Genomic DNA, 20,989 nt, shown 5'->3' with positions numbered 1-20,989 from the left:
ACATCCAAAGCCTGAGCCAACCAAGATCTGGACTCAATAAAGTTGTGGCCAATTTTTAAATCCCAGCATGTTGTCCTTGTCCAGTTTGCTAACCTTTTCAGACTAGGCGTTGCTTCAGGTCACTGCTAGTGGGTCCCCAATATCCACCATCACACCACTTCCACTTTTAATTTGAATATCACCTTCCTATATCGCTGAACACAAGGTTGCTTAGAAGCTAAAGGAACGACAAAGTATACAGCTATGTTCACATATCTTATAACAATCTAATCCAATACAAATAGGTCATAATAATAAAAAATGACTTTTGCTACCTTCTGGTCACAGCTGTATGGAATTATACGGCTGTTTGTATCCAGGATGTGCTTCCTCATACCTAGCAGCAAATATATATATATATATATATATATATATATATATATATATATATATATATATATATATATATATCTTTGAGTGGGATTTATTTGGGGGCAGTAGAGAGCTGGTAATGTTGAGGTCTTGACTCTTCCTGAGTCAAAGGATAATTATCCAGCCTTTGAGCAAAAGGCCTTTGAAGCAGGAGGTGGAAACGCGGTCGGTCAGCTTGCCAGAAGCTACTCACTAATTGCGGCAGTGAGTTAATCAATGGAATAAGAGTTTAGCTTCTGGGTATAATAAAATGAGATAAAAGACCACTCAGAATTTCCACCATTAGGAAAGAGCAGGCACTTGACTGGCACAGATTATTCTCTTGTCTTCCACCTGCCTGCTTTTGAGGCAACATGAATGTGAGGCTGCCTGGCAGCTATTAACAGAATAAAAACACAACAACAAAAGGCATTATTTTTGAGCACAATCAGATATAAATATTTACAAAGGCATTTTTAAGGAGTTCTTGCTTATGTTCGACTGTGTTTGCCTTCAAAATATTTAAATTTGGAGACAGATGGCTTGTACAGTTTTATCAGCACTTGCGTCATTATATATTCAAGCAGCCAAGACTGATAACCAGATTTATTCTGGATTGTTTGGAGAACAAATAATTTGGGGGTGGGTGGGGGAAGGATGATGTTGGGAGGGGAGGAGAATTCAATGAAATACTTCAGCGTGTGGGAGGAAAAAAAACTCGATACAGAGATCTCAGTGACGTTTTTATGAAGAAAAGGGAAACAAATTAATGTAATTATAAAATTAAAAGCAGCAGGAACAGCTTTAAAGTGGTGTCATTGTATGTGGTGATGAAACAACTTCAGAAAATTGGGAGAAAGCCATTGTTTGGTGACAGTGCAGGGAAGAGATAATTACCATTAAGTCAACATTATGCTTTCTTCTTTGTGCAAAGGAATTAAAAAAACAAAGCCAAAAAACCAAGGCTGTGTGCATTCCAGAAAGCATCCTTTCTCATCTTACTTAGTCCACTCATGATCATAATTTCTCACTTCATCTTACAGGGCCGACCAGGAACAGATTTGAGATGGAAGGGGCAGTGTAATTAGAGCAGAAAGGATGAACTCACCCTGGGTGGGAAGATGCCAGTTGCAGAGCGTGTCCTTTTGCATCAAGGAGGTTTTAGCTTTTGGTCTCTGGTATCACTAGTTAAAAAGTCTTTGGTACAGTAGAAACACTGGGAAAACTCTTGCTTGAGACTGCCAGCTGGAGTTGGTTGCAACGGGCAAGACTGACCAGTTCTCTGCCTTAGTCCATGGCAGGTTCATATGTGCATGGCTTTGCTCTTTCCTCCAACGAGGCTTGTGTCCGAGTAACTGTGAAACAAGTTTGGTTCCCAAAAGGCCCTTGCAGTGTTGCTGATGGTTTGTTGTTATGTTCCAGGGTAGAGACTGTGTGTGTGTGTGTGTGTGTGTGTGTGTGTGTGTCACAACCTGTTTCTCTTGGCTGTAGCTCCTAGAAATTTATGAAATAAAGCCTAGAACAGGCATGCCCAAACTTGGCCCTCCAGCTATTTGGGGACTACAATTCCCATCATCCCTAGCTAACAGGACCAGTGGTCAGGGATGATGGGAATTGTAGTCCCAAAACAGCTGGAGGGCCAGGTTTGGCCATGCCTGGCCTAGATAACATAACCAACACATTCTGTATCCTGTGGATCTGTATTGTAACGTGGGCAGAATCAATACTCGTTTGGAAACCAGGATAAACTTGATGATTCACAGCTTAATGTATGACTTGACTCTATTTGGAAGACTGAAATGATTTTTTAAAGAAAATCTGTGGTGGTTTATTCAGATGGACAAGTTATCACTTTATGGATACTTGAGTGCTTAGCCTTTAGTGCTGCGTGCTCTAGCAGCCTCCTTTGTAACAGTCTCTCTCTCACACACTAAAAAGCGTCCTCCTCACCCCCTCAGAAAAGCAGCAGGGCAGGGGTGGACAGGGAGCCATCAGTCCTCTATTTGATGGCGTCCTTGATTTGAAACAGTTGCTGGGTCCAGTCAGGTTTAAGGCTGAAGAGGGACCTGGAAATTGTGCGATGGGTCAGTGTGTCTGGCTGTTAACCAGAATGTTGGTAATTCACACCCCCCCCCCCCGGGAAGGTTGTGGGCAGGATTCCTGCATCACAGGTCATGGGACTCAATGGCCCTTCCAACTCTACAATTCTGTGATTCTATTATTCTGTGAAATTCAGCATCTGGACAGTAGATCAAACAAGTACACAGGCCAGTCTTTCCCACTATGGCAAGCTATACTAATTTCTTTTGAAATTACAGTCATTGTTTCTCAATATGCATCTATAGATAGAAATTATCTCATGCAAACCTGTGTCAGACCCTCAAAGTGTCCCTATTTTCCAGGGACATCCCTGATTTAGAGAAATCAACCCGGTTTTTGATTTGATCCCAGAATGTCCCACTTTCCTTTAGGATGGCCCTGATTTCATTGGAGAAAAGTTGGAGGGTATGGAGTTATCTGCCTCCAGAGCTATCGGAAGGCAATCCTGTATAGGGAAGGGTGTTTTTTTAATGTTTAATGTTTTATTATGTTTTTATATATGTTGGAAGCTGCCCTGAGTGGCTGGGGCAACCCAGTAAGTATGGGGTATAAATAGCAAAATTATCATTATGGAATGGGATGTCCCTATTTTAATTGGAGAAATCTTGGAGGATATGTCTTTGTGATATGTGTCACCTCCAAAAGGAGGAAATACAAGTGGCAACCTTAGGCTGGAGAATGGTGCTTTACTTTCTAATGGGACTCATATAAGCAATTATACCCCCTTATTATACCAAGTGCTTCAATTTTCAACTAAAATATTACTATATTTCACCCACCCACCCCATTCCAGAGATGATGCACACACAATATTTTGAAGGTTTCCCCTTCCCTCAATAACTGTAGCAGTGGGGGGTGGGGACTGAAAATTCCCCATCTGCCACTAGAGAGGGTTGCTGCTGTGAAACATTTCTGTTGCATGAGGCCAGGCAATGCACAGTTAGCACTAACCAGAGTTAACACTGATGCAGCTTTAGCAAAAGAAATGTTTCTGATATTGGCTGGATGTCCCCAGTATTATAATTGACAGGGGAGCAGGGAGTGAAGAAAAATATACATCTACTTAAAATGGGTTGCTCCAGGCACATCCCTGAGAATATGTGCAGATAATGCATTTCATCACCAAGAATATGCATTTAAATCGCTCTTCTGACAAACAGTTCCAAAGCCCCATATAAACTTTACCAACTTATCAGCTAGCAAAGCTTGCATAAACCCTACACCAAAATTAAGTGCCTTAGATCTCGGGAGCTGTTACTGAGGAAAGCAAACTAAATGAGAAATAAATCTCTCAAGAGACTAATTTGACATGGCTTAAAGGGCCACAAGCATATTTTCATTCTGACTTAAAAACGGCTTATTACTCATTTAAAGCCCAAACGAAAATAGATGTTAGTTGTGTTTGAACTTGAGTTTAGTTTGTTTAGCTTCTGGATGAGGTCATGAAACATGCAAGTTTGGTGCTGAGGATTTCCATTCATTCCACTGAAAGCTTCGAAATGGAGCCGTGTCTATTTCACGAAATGTGTCAGTTTATCATGAACGAGGGCGATGGGCTTTCTTCCTCCTCCTCCTCCTCCTCCTCCTCCTCCTCCTCCTCCTCCTCCTCCTCCTCCTCTTCTTCCCTCTTTATTGTGCATTGAAAGATTTAATCCCTGCCAAACTATTCCCTTTTGGGTCAGCAAGATAGGATTGTATTATTGTTCAGGCAGAAAAAAATGAGAAAACCTAATTAAAAGCAAATTGCTGTTGTCAGCAGAAAAGAAAATAATCAGCGTTTAACCTATAGATTAACCTTTCGAAATGTTAACAATATGCTGGAAATACTCCCTTTTACTAGCTGCTTCCCCCCTCCCTCTGTGAAATACCTGTGTCAGATTATAGCAGGGAGGACTCAAAGACACAAGGAAAGGCCTGGAAGGAGTTATAACATAAAGAAATTTTTTTCCATTAAAATTCAGGGATTCAAATGTAAAGCTCAGGATTTTAGACCTTCTTTTAAAAAATAAGTGAAACTTCCAGGCCCAAATTATTGTATGTTTTTAATGCCATTTCCTTTAATTTGTTTTTGTGGGAGGCAGGTTATTAGGTTGTTTTTGTTTTGCTATGCATTTTGTATTTTTGTCTTGTGAATTGCCCTGGGATCTTTGGATGAAGGGTGGTATACAAATTTAATAAATAATAGTGATCATTATAATAATTTATTTCAGGCTATACCCACTTGTCTTCTTGGGTTTAACACAAGTGAATTTAATAAAAAATAAATTTATTCCACCTCCCTTATTTGATTAGGCTGCTTCTGCCATTCTGGGCAGCTTTTAAAACTAAACATCACACATTAAAGGCTTCCCAAAACGGCTGCCTTCAGATGAAAAGTCGTCATTGTTTATTTCCTTGACATCTGATAGAGGGCGTTCCACAGGGTGGGTGCCACTGCCAAGAAGGCCCTCTGCCTGGTTCCTTGTAACCTCACTTCTCATAGTGAGGGAACCACTAAAAGGCCTTCAGAGGTGGACCTCAGTGTTTGGGCTGAATGATGGGGGGTGTGGGGTGTGGAAATGCTCCTTCAGGAATACAAGGCTGAGGTCAGCACCCACACTTTGAACTGTGCTCGGAAGCTCAAAACGAGGCACATGAAGCCAGGACTCTTTTTCCCCCTTAAACATGTTTGGTGCTGTCGGATTACCCTCAGTTGAACATCTGTTGATATGCTCATTGTGTGATGCTGTACAGAAGGTTCTGCAAACCAGAATCACCAAGGAGTGCATCTGTATGCAAATCCCCAGGGACTTTTTGCCAGTCTTTAGTGAAGAAGCTCATTTGAAGTTGTACCTAAGTCATACTTGAGAGCAGACCCAATGTTGTCTTAACTAACTTAAGTGCATTGATTTTAATGGGGCTATTTTAGTATGATTACGTCAAATACGACTGCTGGCTTCCCTTGAAATTACTTGTCTGTTTCCCTCAATAAAATGGCCAAATTTGTTCTAGTATAAAACTGGTAGCAGCTTACAGAATGTAGGGACTCTCCCCCCCCCCCGCCCAATTTCTGCCAGCCCCTCCTCCTGGTTTCCATACTTGGGATTCCATAAAGTCATTTCCCCCCTCTTTTTTTGCTGATGGGACAGTGATCAGATCCTCTTTCTGAGCTTTCGTCTTCTCTGTTTTGGGTTGCCCTTTAAAGCACTTTTGACTACAGCCTTCCTGACTATCAGTTAACTTTGTGCTCCAAATAAATCAGTAATTTCCTTCCTATCACCTTCCTGTCACTTGATTTTAATCAAGAAACAATTGACTGTCTGTACACACGGTAATGAAAGCAACTTTGTTTCTTTAGGAACAAGAGAAAGAATAGCCTTAAAGAAATTGCCTTTGCTGTTGGTAATTTGCAACTGAAATATATATATTTAGAATCTTGTGAGTGAGTTGATTGATAACATTGAAAAATACAGAGCTAAGTCAGTTTCGATGGTGCCTATTTGCATTCCTTGGTTTCTCACCATATCCACACTGGTCAGATCAATAACTCATCCGCAGTTTGACTCCACTGAGAAACATGTAGAGAAAAGGCGTGGGTCTGCACTGGTGGTAATGTGTGTCAGAACTCATTATGTGAATTTGTTAGCTGGCTGGCATTTCCTGCTTGAGTTTGAAAAAAATGCAACAAGGCTTTTACATTATGTTCCCACTTGAGAGGCTTTGAATTTATTTATTTATTTTAAAAGGTAGAGTACCTATTATGTGTATCCCTTGCACACACATAGGCTTGGCACAGAATGTGTGGAGGTTGGGGGAGCTTGTAGCTTTGATATTAAAAAAAAAGTCTGTAGCTGAAACACATTATCTGTCAGATCTACTTACATTAGATTCGTGCTTTGAACATACAGGCCACAGCCATTCTGGACACGTCCAATTGACACGTGATCGTTGACATGTGGGTCCTTTTGACAGAATATGGTTCTATCTAGCAGTCCTAAGCAAGAAATTCAGGATGGGTTGGGATGTGGGAGAAACTGTGTTCTGCTCGCATTTTCATGCAAATCTATACAATTCACGCTTTCTAAAACAACGCTCACACCAATATGCAGCTATTATTAAAAAACGGACTTGTACAGTGACCTCTCTAACTAATAAAAAGAAATGCATTTTTTAAATAAAAAAAGACTTCTCTGTTTTCATGCTTCCAGAAAATCTTTCCATTAAGTAGGTCAGATAAATGGACTGAGACACTGTTAGTGGGCGGTTCCCTAGACTGGGTGGATGGCAGGTTGCCTGATCTTGATGTGATTACACTCCCTCTGAAGCCGCAAATGTGTAGCTTAAGGGTAAGCCAGGAACCCTTGCTGTCATGACTGCCTGACCTGCCAATGCAGAGTGTTGCTGCTAGTTCCCGAAAGGGGGAGAAGTGATAGACAGGGAGCCCAGGAAAGTGAGGGCACCTTGGCAGGCAGATCGAATTGGCTCCGCCTGCCACGCCTGTGCTACATTGAGCTCCTCGCCCTCTCAGGAACTGGCAAGAGCCTTCAGCATTGGAAAACAGGGTGAGGAACTTCACCCTCCCTGTTTTGTCTCACATGGTTTAGTTGGTGTTTTGAGGGCCTTCATGGGTTATTGTTGAAGAACTGGACAAAGCATGGTATAAAGTATTTCATACAGATTTTTTGTGTGTGTGCTGCTGTTATAATTGTAAGTTGCTTGCACAGCTTATGAATTGTTGTTGCTGGTGTTAATTACCCACCTTATACCCTTATGGTCATAGTCAGGTGAATAGATTAGTCAGGCAGGCAATATACGTATATATTTAAATGAATAAATAACACTTTTTATTAAAAGAAAGAAAAAAATCTAACCACCCCTTTTCTCTCTTTCTTTTACTCCCTACCCCTTCTGTCTGCTGCCTGTGCCCACATCTCACCACAGATGGACCTCTTGGCCCTCGAGGATTAGCTGAAGCTACGGAGATGTGCACTCAAGAATGCCTGGTCCTGGGTCACTCAGACAACTGTTGGATGCCTCCCTCTTTGGGTTCATACCAGCAGCCAAAGTCTCCACTCTCCACCTTTGCACCTCAGAAGGAATGGGTTAAGAAAGACAAACTGGTGAATGGCCACACGTTGACCAGAACCTGGAAAGAAGACAGCAACAGAAACCAGTTCAGTGACCGAAAGCAGTTTGGCTCGGGGGAAGGCCATTTCAACCCTGGCAATCCCATGGCTGACATTCCTTTGGCTAACTTGAAATCCTATAAACAAGCATCAGGACCAGTGGAGAGTCCGAAGGAGAACCAGCTATAAGGAAAGACTTCTTTGGAACAGTGACTTTAGCCTAGTTAGACTTGCTAATACTGTGTGTGTGTGTGTGTGTGTGTGTGTGTGTGTGTCAGAGCTTTATGTACTGAGTAGACCTCTAGAACTATGCGTCACATAGCAGAGATATGCATAACTTTGTGGTAGCTCCATGGAACTGCAACACAAAAGAGCATTTCTACTAGTTGTGTGGTTTTGTTAAATAGAAATAATCAAACTCTTACAGAGAATCTCTCCAGTTTGCAAAATATCTTAATTTTTTCAATTTGCTTGGGATAACGGGTGGGGGTTTGTTTATGTTCCTTTGTTTTTTTGACCCTGGACTTGCTGCTGCAAATAGTAGAAGATTCACATGGAGAGAGCGAAAAAGAAAGAGAGAATGTGTGAGAGAGAGACGGTGGATTGCAATTCTTAGAAAGCATATCCAATTAGAAAATTGTGTTATTGTTACCATTGATCTTGTGCTGGGACTGCTATACTTGACATCTTTACTGAAACAAAACAACTAAAATTGCAAACATTAAACCTACTGTGCTATTAACAACGTTAGTGGACACTTGTTAAGTCAATCAGTGTTCAAGTACTTGTAAATAGAATCAATTATTATTAATAACTTTTGTGTACTTATAACGGTCACCTAAAAAAAATACTGTAGCATAATTCTGTGTTTCACGGTTGCTTTTTTCTACTTTATTTCATTTGCTTCCTGTTGTTTTTTATTATTATTTTGTTTCTTTTGGTGATGGTGTTTCTGTGTTGGTAGTCTGTCTGACACACAATGTTCCAAGGAGCTCAAAACACTTGTGTTAAAAACTGAGGAAAAGAGGGAGGGGAGGGAAATATTTTATTTTACTATTAATATGACAAAAATTTGCCAATAAAATTATTGCCAATTCTGAAATAACACTTGAAGTAAGGGCTTTGAGATTTTAGCCACTATTATTTTTTTTGTTTTTCTGATTTGCAAAGCAAAGGGGAGAAAAAGAGAACACAAACCATGACAGCAGCTGAATGGACATTATTGGCTGCAATCATGCTAGAGAGTGATACTAGTCAAAATTAGGTGGAGGGTAAGGGGAACAATCTGCTGAGTGGTTCCAATATACAAGCCCCATCGAACTGAATGGGAGATCCCTAAGTGCCCATTCATATCAATGGAGCTTGTGCGGGAACATTTCTTGAGTTATTTTGTACCCAGTAAATCCATATCTAACAATTGCTTTTTAAAACAATTGGGCTGTGTGTGTCTATACCTAAGACAGTTTGTATTGCTCAAATGGCAGCGGTTGTGTTGATCTTCATCTGCATTGATGTTGTAGTAACACAAGTGTTTTTAGATCATAGCCACAAAATATTTAATGTGTCGTGCCTTCATGATGTAACCAAGCATTCTCCTGGTAGGCTAGTTGGGGGAAATGAAAGGGTTCAATCTCTAATTCTTGCTGTTTAACTGTTTGTTACCATAGTTGGTCAATGCCTGGCAGGTACCAGTGTTGTGTCACTTGAATCAAACCAGCAAAGTGACTCCTAATGTTAATAAGATCTCAGTTGCACGTCTAATAAATCCTAATCTGAACATTCTTAGGCGTTTTTTTCTTAAGGCATGACAGACAATTTAAACAAATAGCATGCAACATGGGCGGGGGGGAGTCCTTAAAGTACAAAAGAAAAATTTATCTTATTCCACAGTTAAACATCAGTCTTAAAATAAACACACAGAAAAATAAAGGTAGCTAATATTGATGGTTAATTTGTTCTTACCAAAACTAACCGAAGTTATTTTGTATATAGCAGTTCACATTTTCTTTCCTCCACAATATACAAGCATAAAATGGGTTAGGGGTGCATTGCTTATTGCAGTACTTATGTCAGTTTGTGAGGGGTGTTTGATGACTTTGACCGAATAAATATCTAAACAGTTATCCTTGTTACTGCTTTGCCAGTTCAACGTTATTTACAGTTATTCAGCTCTTGCAATAAATGTTCTGAATTCCTGATTGTCTTGTGGGAGTTCTTGGCCTGATGCCTTCTTAAGATTTTCCTTATTAAAGGAAAGGGGGAGGGGAATCACTGTGGCACAGCCAGAGGAAACAAGCAGGAAGGGGAGAAATCTTGACCTTAAGTGTGTCAGCTAAAGAAAATGATGGCAATGGCTCAAGCTATAGGGGAAGGCAATATTTAAAAAGATGTAACAGGCAGAAGTTGCTGACCAGGATGAACTGAGCCTGTTTGGCTTTGCCAAAACATTGTGGGTGTCAAAGGGCAGTAATGGGTACTGCGGACTTGCCTGCCTTCTCGGTCCTCCCTTCGTTCCCAATCTTCTTTTTCCATTTGAACGTTCTGCCTGCCTCTCTTTTGATGTGCCTGGAGGCGTTACTGCAGGCAACCTGTGAGGGTTGGTGAGGGGGAAATCAGAGATGGTGCTCCATTCATCCATTTCTAAATCCCTCCTCCCAACAAATTATGGGTCACTTTATCCATAGTCGAATTGCATGGTAGGGAGGTGTGAAACATTTCCGCTCCCTGTCAGAATTTTCATGAACTTTATAAATATTATGTTAACTTTCTAGAAATTTCCACAGATGTCTCCCCTGGTCCATTTCAGGTATAAAATTGGTGGCAATTTAGAGACACATTACGCACCACCCACCTGCCCCCTATCACAACAGAAATCCTTTTAGCTTCTCTTGAAATTCATACACATATTTTGCCTGAGCAGAGCCTTCAAATTACTATTTTTGTTAGGTTTTCCACCCTCTTTATTGCCTTTCTACAGCTGCCAGGCTTCTGAAAAAATATTGGGGCTAATGCCACACTACTGACTAAAGGATGCTTTTGTTATCTGACATGAATTATTATCTGATTCTTGGCAATCTGTTATTAAATTGTTTTCCTTCTACATATCATGTTCATTTGATTGTCCCTTACGCTCAGAAGTGGAATACTTTGAGACCCTAGTACCATATGCTGAGGAACATCAATAAGCCAGGAGAAAAATATAAAAATTTGATCATAGTTTGGTTGTCTATTATATGTGAGCACACACGGGCACAAAAAATCAAACACATGGTGACAATTAATGTTGGTAGAACAAAGTCATATGGCAGTGTGTACTCTGGTGATTTCTCCCATGTTTTCCCTTGACAGCATCTAAGAGTAGGAACAATGTTACCCATACATGCATTTGTATGATGATTGTACTGATCACTCGGTCACATAATACCATCAACTGATCATGAAAAAAGAATGGGCATACCTGACACCGATGGAACGGGATGACAAATAGAAAGTACTCTTCAATGCAATGGCTTTTCAAATCCTAAGTCATTTTTGCAGCTGGATACACACACAGAACTGTTGTGGGAACTTGGCTGGCTGACAAGACTTGGAGCTAGAACACAATAATGTCTATTAATAAGCATCATCACTATCACTGAGTGAATACAGTTGCATATGTGTGGAATTTATTGTGAATAAAGACTCAGGTATGTGTATTCATGGGGGAAATTGGTTTAAAGAAGGATTTGAAGGGAGAGACACCTGGTTCTGTACAGGACTTTGCGAAAGCAGTTGTTGGGAGTTGGTGTTGTTGTTTGAGAATGAGTCTACACAAACAGCAGAACATGTGGAAGACTAATTCTGAGTGCAGGGACAACTGCATACCCACAATTCCCTGCACATAGAAATGTAGCTATCGGGGAGACATCTAACTTAGGTCTTCCTTATCAGGTGTTATCTACACTTAGCCAGCTTTCTTTGTACTATATACTATATACTTTGTTCTTTGTACTATATCAGCATTCAAACTCTGAAGTCCAGTTTCATTGTATTATCTATGATTTTGGCCCCCTGAAACCACACTTTTTCTCCATTCAGGCCCAAGAATCACTCAAGAGAATCAGGATGAGTAATGTTGCAAACCAACTCACATACTGAATGGAAGATGAAAGAGAATATTTTCTTCTTTTAAATAAACCATTCAGTTTACTTGGAAGGTTGTTTGCTGGTAATCTTAAACCTTGAGAAGAGCTTCTGAATAAATTCTGTTCATTAAGAAAAAGCATTTAGAGATCAGCTTTAATATGGGAGGACGCCAAGAACTTGATCTAAATCCAATTAAAGGCAGTGGGAATTGTGCCACGGACTTCAACAGGATCTGCAGTTGGCCCTCTATACGTGCTCGGTGAATACACCTTCATTTCCAGCCAATAGGCTGGCGCAGTCCCTCTGGCATCCCGACACTGCTGGGTAAATCCCACATATCTCTAAATAAGCCCTTAGTTTACATCCTGACAGGAATTCAACAATGTGGCAGAGAAAGGGCAGTGTTCCTCCCCCGGCAGAGGATGAACATGCAGATCAGCCCAAGGGACCATTCAAATGCTTGTTAGGATCACATGAACCAGAGCCAGGCATTAAGGGGTGATTAACAGTGAGGCTGCTTGGCTGTATCTGGAGGCTTTGCTCCTGTCACTTCCAGGAGCTGCCTCGCAGCAGGGGAACACAAGGGCCTTTTCCTCCCCTCAGAAGTCGGCAGAATTTTGCAAACTGACAGGAAAATAGAGAAACCGTAATAGACTTTTTTGTGGTTAGGGAAGCCCAGTCAGATGGGTGGGGTATTATATTATTATTATTATTATTATTATTATTATTTACTTTCTCCTACTGAAAAAGATAACAGTAACATAAATCAATAAATAACAAGTCAACTCCATTTTATTTTGTCAAGAGTATAAGTTTTTACTTCTCCCTCATGTATGCAAACTGATAAAGTATGCAAGTATGCATACTTTACTTTTCCCTCAAGTATGCAAACTCTGACAAAGCCATTTCCTGTTCCTGGGCAGATGACATTGCAGGCTGGGCACAAGCCCGACCCACGCACAGGGAGGGGATAGCCCTGGCGCCACTGGAGTCCTCGGCCGCATCATCCCTTGTACGGAACAATGCGGTCGGTCCGGGGGCATGGCTTGGGCTATTTAAATTGCCCGTGGTCGAGGACTTGCCCCCTTTTGCTTCCTGCTTGTGCAGTCCTCACTTTGCTCCACCCACTGGGTGCCATTGCTCCACCCTCCACTGGTACGTTGCCCCAGAAGGTTGTCCATGTAGAAATGTCACCCTCAGGCTGAGGGAAGGCAGAGAAGTCAGGAGGAGGCAAAGTCAGAGTAAATGACCGACAGAGCCAATGAAGAATAGCTTTGTCCTCATCTTCCTCCCTACTGAGGGCAACACTGAGACTAAGCAGGAGGTAGGCGACAGGAAGGGCCACCACCGGGGTTGGTTGTAGAAGAAGGCAGGCAGCCTGAGGTTGGTGGAGCAGCCCTTATCTTTGCTGAAAAGCACCCCACAGTGCAACTGCAGAGGTATCCTTCTCTAAGTGGCTGCTCTGCTCCTCACATTACAATTGCTGTCTGAGCAGCTTTCCTCCACGAGGGAATCCAGACCCACAATCGCAAGGTAAATCATGGGAGGAAGAAGAACTGCTACTGTGAATTTCTGTGTGGAAACTTCTGGCAAGGAAGGGACAGTACCCCTCCTCTTGTACCCCTCCACCTTCTCTTCTCCAAAACACCCTCCCCATTGCAAACCTTACATTCAGCTACACTGTGATGTGGACTTGCCTGGATGCCACAGGAAACAAGGAATCCCCTGCTGCACTTCACTTGGTCCTTTCTTCACCAGCTCGCTTGATTTCCATGCTGACCATGGAGGAAGTTAAGCTCCACAGTCAGAAGGGAAAGGCAGAGGAACTTAAGAATCCAAGAGTCCTGGATCAGGCCAATGGCATCCCGTTTCCACAGTGACTAAGCAGATGCCCATGGGAAGCCTTCAAGCAAGAGAAGTCTCCCCACCTATAATCCTCCTTCCTGCTTCAGTGTTGTAGCCACTGATAGCTTTGTCCTCCATGAGTTTGTCCAATCATCTTTTAAAGGCATCCAAAGAGAAACAAAGAGACCCACCTTACCTCTTCTTTCCCACTGCATTTCCATGCTGGCCACAGAGGAAGGCTAGACTGTTCCACTGTATACGGGAGGGAAACCAAGTGGGGCAATAGATGCTTCATCTGCTGGCACATTTGGTAGAAACTTTTTTTAAAAAAAAGAAGAAGAAAACATTGCAAGGAATTTTTTTCTAATCATTTATACAAGTTGTATGGTTCTTCATTTGCGAATGATCCAGCTCATACCGCAACTCACCGCTAATAATTTGCTGTCTCATTGTAATGATTTTATTGAAATGTGTTCTTTTTCATTTTATGGCATGCCTTTGGCTGTTAATTTTTGTAAGGGACTTTTTTGCAGTGAAGAACTCTGACAGAATAACAACTACTACAACTTGAGGGTATTAATGACTTGTGACCCAGCACACACAAAGGGCAAATATTACATTCAAATCTAGTGTAACGTATTGCTCACCCCTCAAAGGTGAAACACAAATGAGCAGAACTTTGTGCGGTATACAGGCGACTCCCCATTTGAGCACGTTCAGCACACTCGTTTTTGGCATTGCAAGGGGAGGGGCTGTGGCAGAATGGGGTGGGCACATGGATGTACCGCTGATGTACATTTGGAATGTGAAACCTGCATAAATTGGGAGTTGCCTATATGCATTCCTTTGATTTGGTACATCTAAAATATTGTCTGAGTACAATTAACATTGTATGCATTTAGCATTAGAACATTTTTCAGTTTAAGAAAGAATGGGGAACCTGGGCTTCTCTTGATGTTGCTGGACTCCCAACTTCTATCACTCCAGCCGCCACAACCAATTTTATTTAATTAAGTTCGTATCCTGCCTTTCCTCCCAAAAGAGCCCGGGGTGCCAAGCATCAATATGCTTTAAAATAAAATAAAAACCTATCTAAAACATTTTTTTAAAAATTATAAACCATCCTAAAATATTTGAAAGCAACGCATACCCTAACAGAGCTACTAATTTCAAGGTTGCCGTGGCCAAGATGTATCAGGAACATCTTTAGATTTCTCCAGAAAGTCAGTAACAAGGGAGACAGGCATCTCTCAGCAGGGAGAGCATTTCACAAATGGGAATTCACCAATGAACAGGCCTTGTCACAAGTCCACACCAACCAAGCAGCAACCAGAGGCAGCACCACCACCAAGACCTCCCTGCCAACTGTGGCAATCAATCATGGAATTTGAAGTCCATTGACATGTGGAGGCAGACTCCTCATCATTGCCTCCACCTCCCAATTTTCAAAGGACATTTTACATTGTTAAATACCAGTTTTATTCCCTAATGTTTGTGTTAACTGTGCAGTCCTTCATCTTCAAAGAACTTCAAGTACAGTTTTGTGAAACATTTTTCTGACCTGTGGATATAAATTTTAAAAGAGCGTGGTTTAATTTTGCTTTGTATAGGTTGGCTTCTTTTTGGACAGGTTGTATAGATTGGATTCTTTTTATAGTACAAAGTTCTTTGTATGTGCGTTCTTTCTAAAGGGAATATTCCAGGCCTGAGATTTTGAATGCTTAATCTTGGGATCCTAGGACAGTTCTCCTATCTGTATTTGAGGTTATCACTATATTATTGATGGGGACCATGCATAATTAACGGACCACCGTGTGGCATTATATTCCCAAGAGCCAAATGAAAAGGGACAGGAGACAGCAGCAGAGAGACAAGTGTTTTATCCCCAGAGCAAAACTTGCACAGTGGCAGAAAAGCAAACGGCATGCCTGTTTTGTCAGCCCCAGACTCTATAATGAGGCTGACTGCAGTTCAACAACACTCTGCATTGTGCTTTAAGAGACAGCATGGGATGAAGATCATTTGTGGCTCTTTGAAATTTAATTTGTAAGGCTCTTTCAAGCCCAGAGTAACTTCACCTGGTCACAGGACTTCAGTGATCCTTGTCTGATGAACCTAGATGTGGAAGCAAGTCACTTTAAGGATATTTGAATCTGCCTTAAGGTCAAAAACCCTATCAACTTTCTCCCAAATCCCACAAGCAGGAACCCCAGTCCTACCATGACTTTCACCTTGGGAAAATGTGGGAACTAAAGTTTTGCTTAAACTACTTTATCAGAAGATTTTCATAATAATATACAACATTACAAATCTGTATCACCCTTCCCAAACTATTTTAAACAGTGAAACCCTATCTAGTTAGGGTTGCCTTTTTAAAAAAACAAAAAAACAAAAACAAAGCCAAGCCAAACTTTTCTTCTTTTTGCAAGCTGCTAGACATGGCAAATACGGCAGGCAGGCAGGCAGGGCGTAGAAGCAACGCTGAGCACTTCGCACCTTGGGGAGTGCAAGCTTAAGAGGGGGGGGGGGAGGATGATAATCAATTGGAGAAAATGGAGAGAGAGAGAGAGAGAGAGAGAGAGAGAGAGAGAGAGAGACTCATTCTAAAGGGCATAGCTGTCAACCTTCCCTTTTTTGCAGGAAATTCCCTTATTCCAGCGCCGTTTCCCGCTGCTTCCTGCTGCTATCCTGGATTATTAGATATCCCGTAGACTGTCCCCGGGGCAGGTGAGGCTGCTGATCCCTTATTTTCAAGGCTGCTGATCCCTTACAGTTGTACCTCCGGTTAAGTACTTAATTTGTTCAGGAGGTCCATTCTTAACCTGAAACTGTTATTAACCTGAAGCACCTGAAACTGTTATTAACCTGAAGGGGGCCTCCTGCTGCTGCTGTGCTGCCACTGCACGATTTCTGTTCTCATCCTGAAGCAAAGTTCCTAACCCGAACTTTTTCTGGGTTAGTGGAGTCTGTAACCTGAAGGGTCTGTAACCCGAGGTACCACTGTATTTTCAAATCTGAAAGTTGACAGCTATGTCTAAAGGGGCGGGGGAGGATTTCTCACCACCTTCCCACCATCCTGAAGCGCTGCCTCCAAAACAGCTGCAGAATCTTTTCCTGCCCCAAATGCAACTCACAAGGGAAACTGTTACCGTAAGTTGTGGGTGAACATATCAGACGACACAGCGATTCTTCAAACAGCTCTTGTTTATTCAGAGCCAGAACAGAACTGAACTGAAGGGTTCAGTCAGCCTGCTTATATAGAGCTCCAGTACAACGTTACTGTAGCAACTTTCTAAAACTATCCAATCACTGAACGTCACTTTCGATCCCTTATTTGCATAACTATCTACAGTATCCCCCTGCTGGCCCAGGTTGAGAACTTCAGTACACAACAGAAACATCCTGCCTTTCCTCTACCTTGGAATCTTGCAATGGCCAAAGGAATGAAAGGGAACCAGAAAGGGGGGGGGGCTTTCCCTGACCTTACAGGAGAGCCAGGCCTCAGCTGATCTGCCCCATCTCAGCATGCACCATAGAGAAAGGAAAAGGGACTTCCGGGTCAGCGCGATCGGCTAATGGCGGATTCCCTCCGAGCTCCGGAGGGAATCTGCTCGACAGGGGCTGGGTCTTGCCGTGCCAGCGACACGGGGACCCTTAAAAACCACGGGCGCGGATGCCCGTGGACGTGGTGACTCGGCGGGCACCATTAGCGCCCTCCCGACCTGCGAAGGAGCCTTTTTAAAGGCTATGGAACGGGTGACGGGGAGTGGCGTGGTGCTGTGAGTCCTCTGCTTCCCCTGCCGAGCGAAGCCGCATGCCATTTGTCGGAGAGCGCTGACTTCTTCCTTCTAAAATTCGGACTTAAAATCAAGAACAACAACCCGTGAGTAATTTGGAAACTGGACTTAAATTATTTCGTTTACGGATTTGGCACAAGCAGGGGAGGTGAAAAGAGGAAGTCCGTCTCCCCCCCATTGTAAACAGTTTAAAGCAAGGATCTGCCAACTAAGGTTGTGAGAAGAGCTGTTTTTCTTCTTCGTGACTGGACAAAAGTTATTAATTCCACGGATTTAAAAGACTAAGTTATTGTGCTGGAGGACAAGAGTTTATTTGTTTAGACCAAGTACCACTTTTCTCGAGACCGGGAGTAACCCGTGAAAAGAGCCTGTTGAGGATTTATAGGAAACTTTTGACAGCTGTCAAATCAGCTGTCAAAGTCCGGAAAAACTGAAAGCTTTAGCTTTAGCCGGTTATATTGTTACAAAGTACTGAAAGTAAAGAAAGATTGATACAAATAAATTCGACTTTTGGATCGGAAGGGAAAGGAATATCAAGTAACCAGAATCCCTCTAGAGGGGATTCACGGACATTACAATAATGGAAATAGGTCGGAAAATACGAGCTGACCTGCAAGAGCTTGTCTTTCTCATGGGAAAGCTGCGAAAGATGTATGAGCAAGGCCATGTTTTGTCTACAAGTCCTACAAAACCGAAGTCAACAGAAAATATATTTACTGAGTTGGAAAAGGACTTGATGTTCAAAACACAGGCAGCTGGACAAGAAAAGAAATCAAAGATTGAAGAGGAGGAAAAGATAATTGCTGAACAGGAGAAGCAGAAAGGAGGGGTGGCCGAAATGCTACAGAAGACAAACGAGAGCTGGGGACCTGTCAAGACGACTCCAAGCCCGACCAAGGTGAAAGCTGGACTATTTGGGACATATGGATTTAAGAAACAGAGCTGGAGCTCCACCTTTAAACAAATAGGCCTGGCTGGAAAAATCATGGCCAGTATTAAGAAAGTACCTTTTCGAGTTTGGGTGTTAATCACAAGAGATCTCCAAAGAAGCTGGCTGAAAGGGACTGAGAGGGATTTGAGAGCCTCGGACGTAAGGTCACCAGGCTAAAAAGATGGACTAATGGCTTTTGGTTTGGGATTGAAACCGGGGAGAGAAGGGTAGGGTTTGGAAGTCCAAAGGGGGCCTGATCTTTATTTTGCAGTGTAAAAAAATTATGTTGTTTATTATTATAAGAATGGGGAATTCGTGGATGGGAACTAGGGTCGACCTTAGGAAAAGTTTTTTTTTCCTTTCTTGTTTTTTCTGTTTTTTTACATATGACTAAGGTATATAATCTAAGAGTTACTGAATAAACTGAATTAAATACAATAATGAACTAAGGGTTAAACCGATTACAAAGAAGTATATTAACAAATTATGGTTAAGACACTAAGGATAAAAACTTGCTGAACAAATAATTGGAGCTGGAATACAAGAAGGGGAGGTGTGGGGAAGTCATGAAAAGAAGTTACCGAAAATGAGACTTAAAAGGTGGAATCTTTTTTTGTGTGTGTTTTGTGTGTTTTTCTATGTTTTCTGTTTTGTCCTTTGTACCTTTTTGAAACTTTAATAAATATTATTTTTTAAAAAAAAAAAGGAAAAGGGTTAGAGCGATCCTTGCATGCACACTTTGTGGTTCTGCTTGCCAAGCAAGTCTTTGTCCAGAGAGCAGGTGCGTCCATGTTGTTGTTGTTGTTGAGTCGTTTAGTCATGTCTGAAAGAGTCACCCCATGGACCAGAGCATGCCAGGCACTCCTGTCTTCTACTGCCTCCCACAGTCCATAGGTGCGTCCATAGATATAGGGAACCGAGACATTTTGCCTATTTTTTAAAAAATCCCCCCAGATGGTGATTTCACCCTTGGAATCCCGGACACGTCCAGGATAAACTGGACATAAGGAAACCCTAAAAGTACTTGAACAGGGAGCTTCCTATAGAGGTGAGTGGGAGGAGGAAGCCACGGCAGGCCTGATGGAGTAAGCCTGGCTCTTTGCTCTAAAGCTCTTCCTGTTTGAGTTCACCTGAAGTACCTAAGTTTCACAATATAAGGTTGAATCCTGTTATGTACCAAGCTTGGATCCTAGAACAATAGGCAGGTAGGGTCCTTTCACACAACCTTTTTTTACGGCCAACCATACCAGAAGTGGGAACCATTTCTCTAAAAAGCCATTAATGAAATTGGTGGGAAAAGCAGACCTGTTTTGAATATATATTCCCATGTGCCTGCTCATAACACCAACATTTACTGCCTGGAGGAACATGAGGACTTTAGCCGTGGAACTCTTCTCATTTTGGGTACAACTCACATTGGTGTGGAAAGCTAAACCTCCCTCTTTCTCTAACAATAATAATATGGAAGACTTGTGCAAATGAGAATGAAGAGGAACACAAACTTTGGCAAAAGGAATGCAGACTGACAGCAAGTGATGCAGAACCTGAGGGGAATTTGAGGAGCACGTTGCTAAAACATAAAGCCCAACAACAACAAAAATGCTTAAATAAAGATGATCCTAGCAGCGGGAAAAGTGCTGTTGCACTCGGGTCCTGCAAGCAGGTTTCCCTTGAGCATCTGGGTTGGCCATTGTGAGAAAAGACTTCTGAACTAGATGGGCCACTGGCCTGATCCAGGAGACTCTTCTTATGTTCTCATTAGGGCAGCCAGAGGCAAAGGAGGACAGGCTTAATAACTCTGTAGAATATACAAGACACACCTGCTGAAATCCCCCCTACTGCACAACTATTTGAGGTGTGCTGGCCTGTTTAGCATCTGACTATCTTTTTGTGCAGCCCTGCACTGCAGAACGCTTAAGCCAGCCAATCTTCAGAGCCCAGTCATTTCAACATCTTACTTACCAGAATCTTGAGATTATTTGTTGCTTAACTACCCATTCATAAAATATTATCTGACCATTACTGAGGCTGAAATTGGCAAGCTTACAAATCATATGCATGCATGAACACTGATTTAATTGGTATATGTTTCCTTAGAAAACCCCCAAAGTAAATGAATTTGTCTGCATTCTTAATATGTCAAGTGTCTATGGAGAGTTCTAAGCTTGCTGTTCCAGAGGGGGAGCATCCAGGACAAAACATCTCTTTGTTCCTGAACAACTGTGCAATTAACCATTCAGTCTGACACTGACACTCAAGTAGGACAATCATTTCAACAGGAACATTGGCAACAGCATAAAGCCTCCAAGAATTCCTTTTCAGAGTAAAAGCTCTTAAGCCTGCTTTGATATTCTGGACCAACAAACCAGCAAAGGATCGAAATGAAGTGAGCTTGGCTGTGGGCTGATGTCTTTGTGTTAATTCTCCGAAAGACAGGGAGGGGGAGACACCATTTCTTTTCAGTTTCTGCAACTGCTAAGACTTTGAAAGTGCAATTATGTCATCATGGTAGAGGCAGTTACTGAGGGAAGTGGTACTTCCCAGCAAGATGGCTATATTTCCAAATGTTGGATGGGGCCAAAGACAAAAAAAATGGACATAGCTAAATTATCTCTCTCAGTAACTCAAACACCCATTCCTGCTTTCTCTTACCCTCTCCACCCTTTGTTTCTTCGATATTTTCTAATTTTCTCTTC

The 20,989-nt window shown here is 42.0% G+C and overlaps 1 protein-coding gene across 8 annotated transcripts in view; it reads left to right on the top strand.

Moving 5' to 3' along the window:
* The window catches only part of PCDH9 (protocadherin 9), a 779,656-nt gene extending 769,865 nt beyond the window's left edge, over window positions 1–9,791 (top strand). For 7 of the 8 annotated variants that reach the window (XM_081198270.1, XM_081198268.1, XM_081198267.1 and 4 more), the window contains one exon: window positions 7,411–9,791. In XM_081198270.1, coding sequence (XP_081054396.1) covers window positions 7,411–7,784 — 374 coding nt within the window. In that variant the 3' untranslated portion in view covers window positions 7,785–9,791. The remainder of the gene's footprint in view (window positions 1–7,410) is intronic. The other variant, XM_081198272.1, reaches the window with a different exon arrangement.
* The last annotated feature ends 11,198 nt before the right edge of the window (window positions 9,792–20,989 follow it).

This window comes from Podarcis bocagei, assembly GCF_964188305.1.
Source record: "Podarcis bocagei genome assembly, chromosome: 6".
NCBI classification, from domain to species: domain Eukaryota; kingdom Metazoa; phylum Chordata; class Lepidosauria; order Squamata; family Lacertidae; genus Podarcis; species Podarcis bocagei.
Note: the sequence above shows the minus strand (reverse complement) of the source record. Positions and strands in the feature narration are given on the sequence as shown.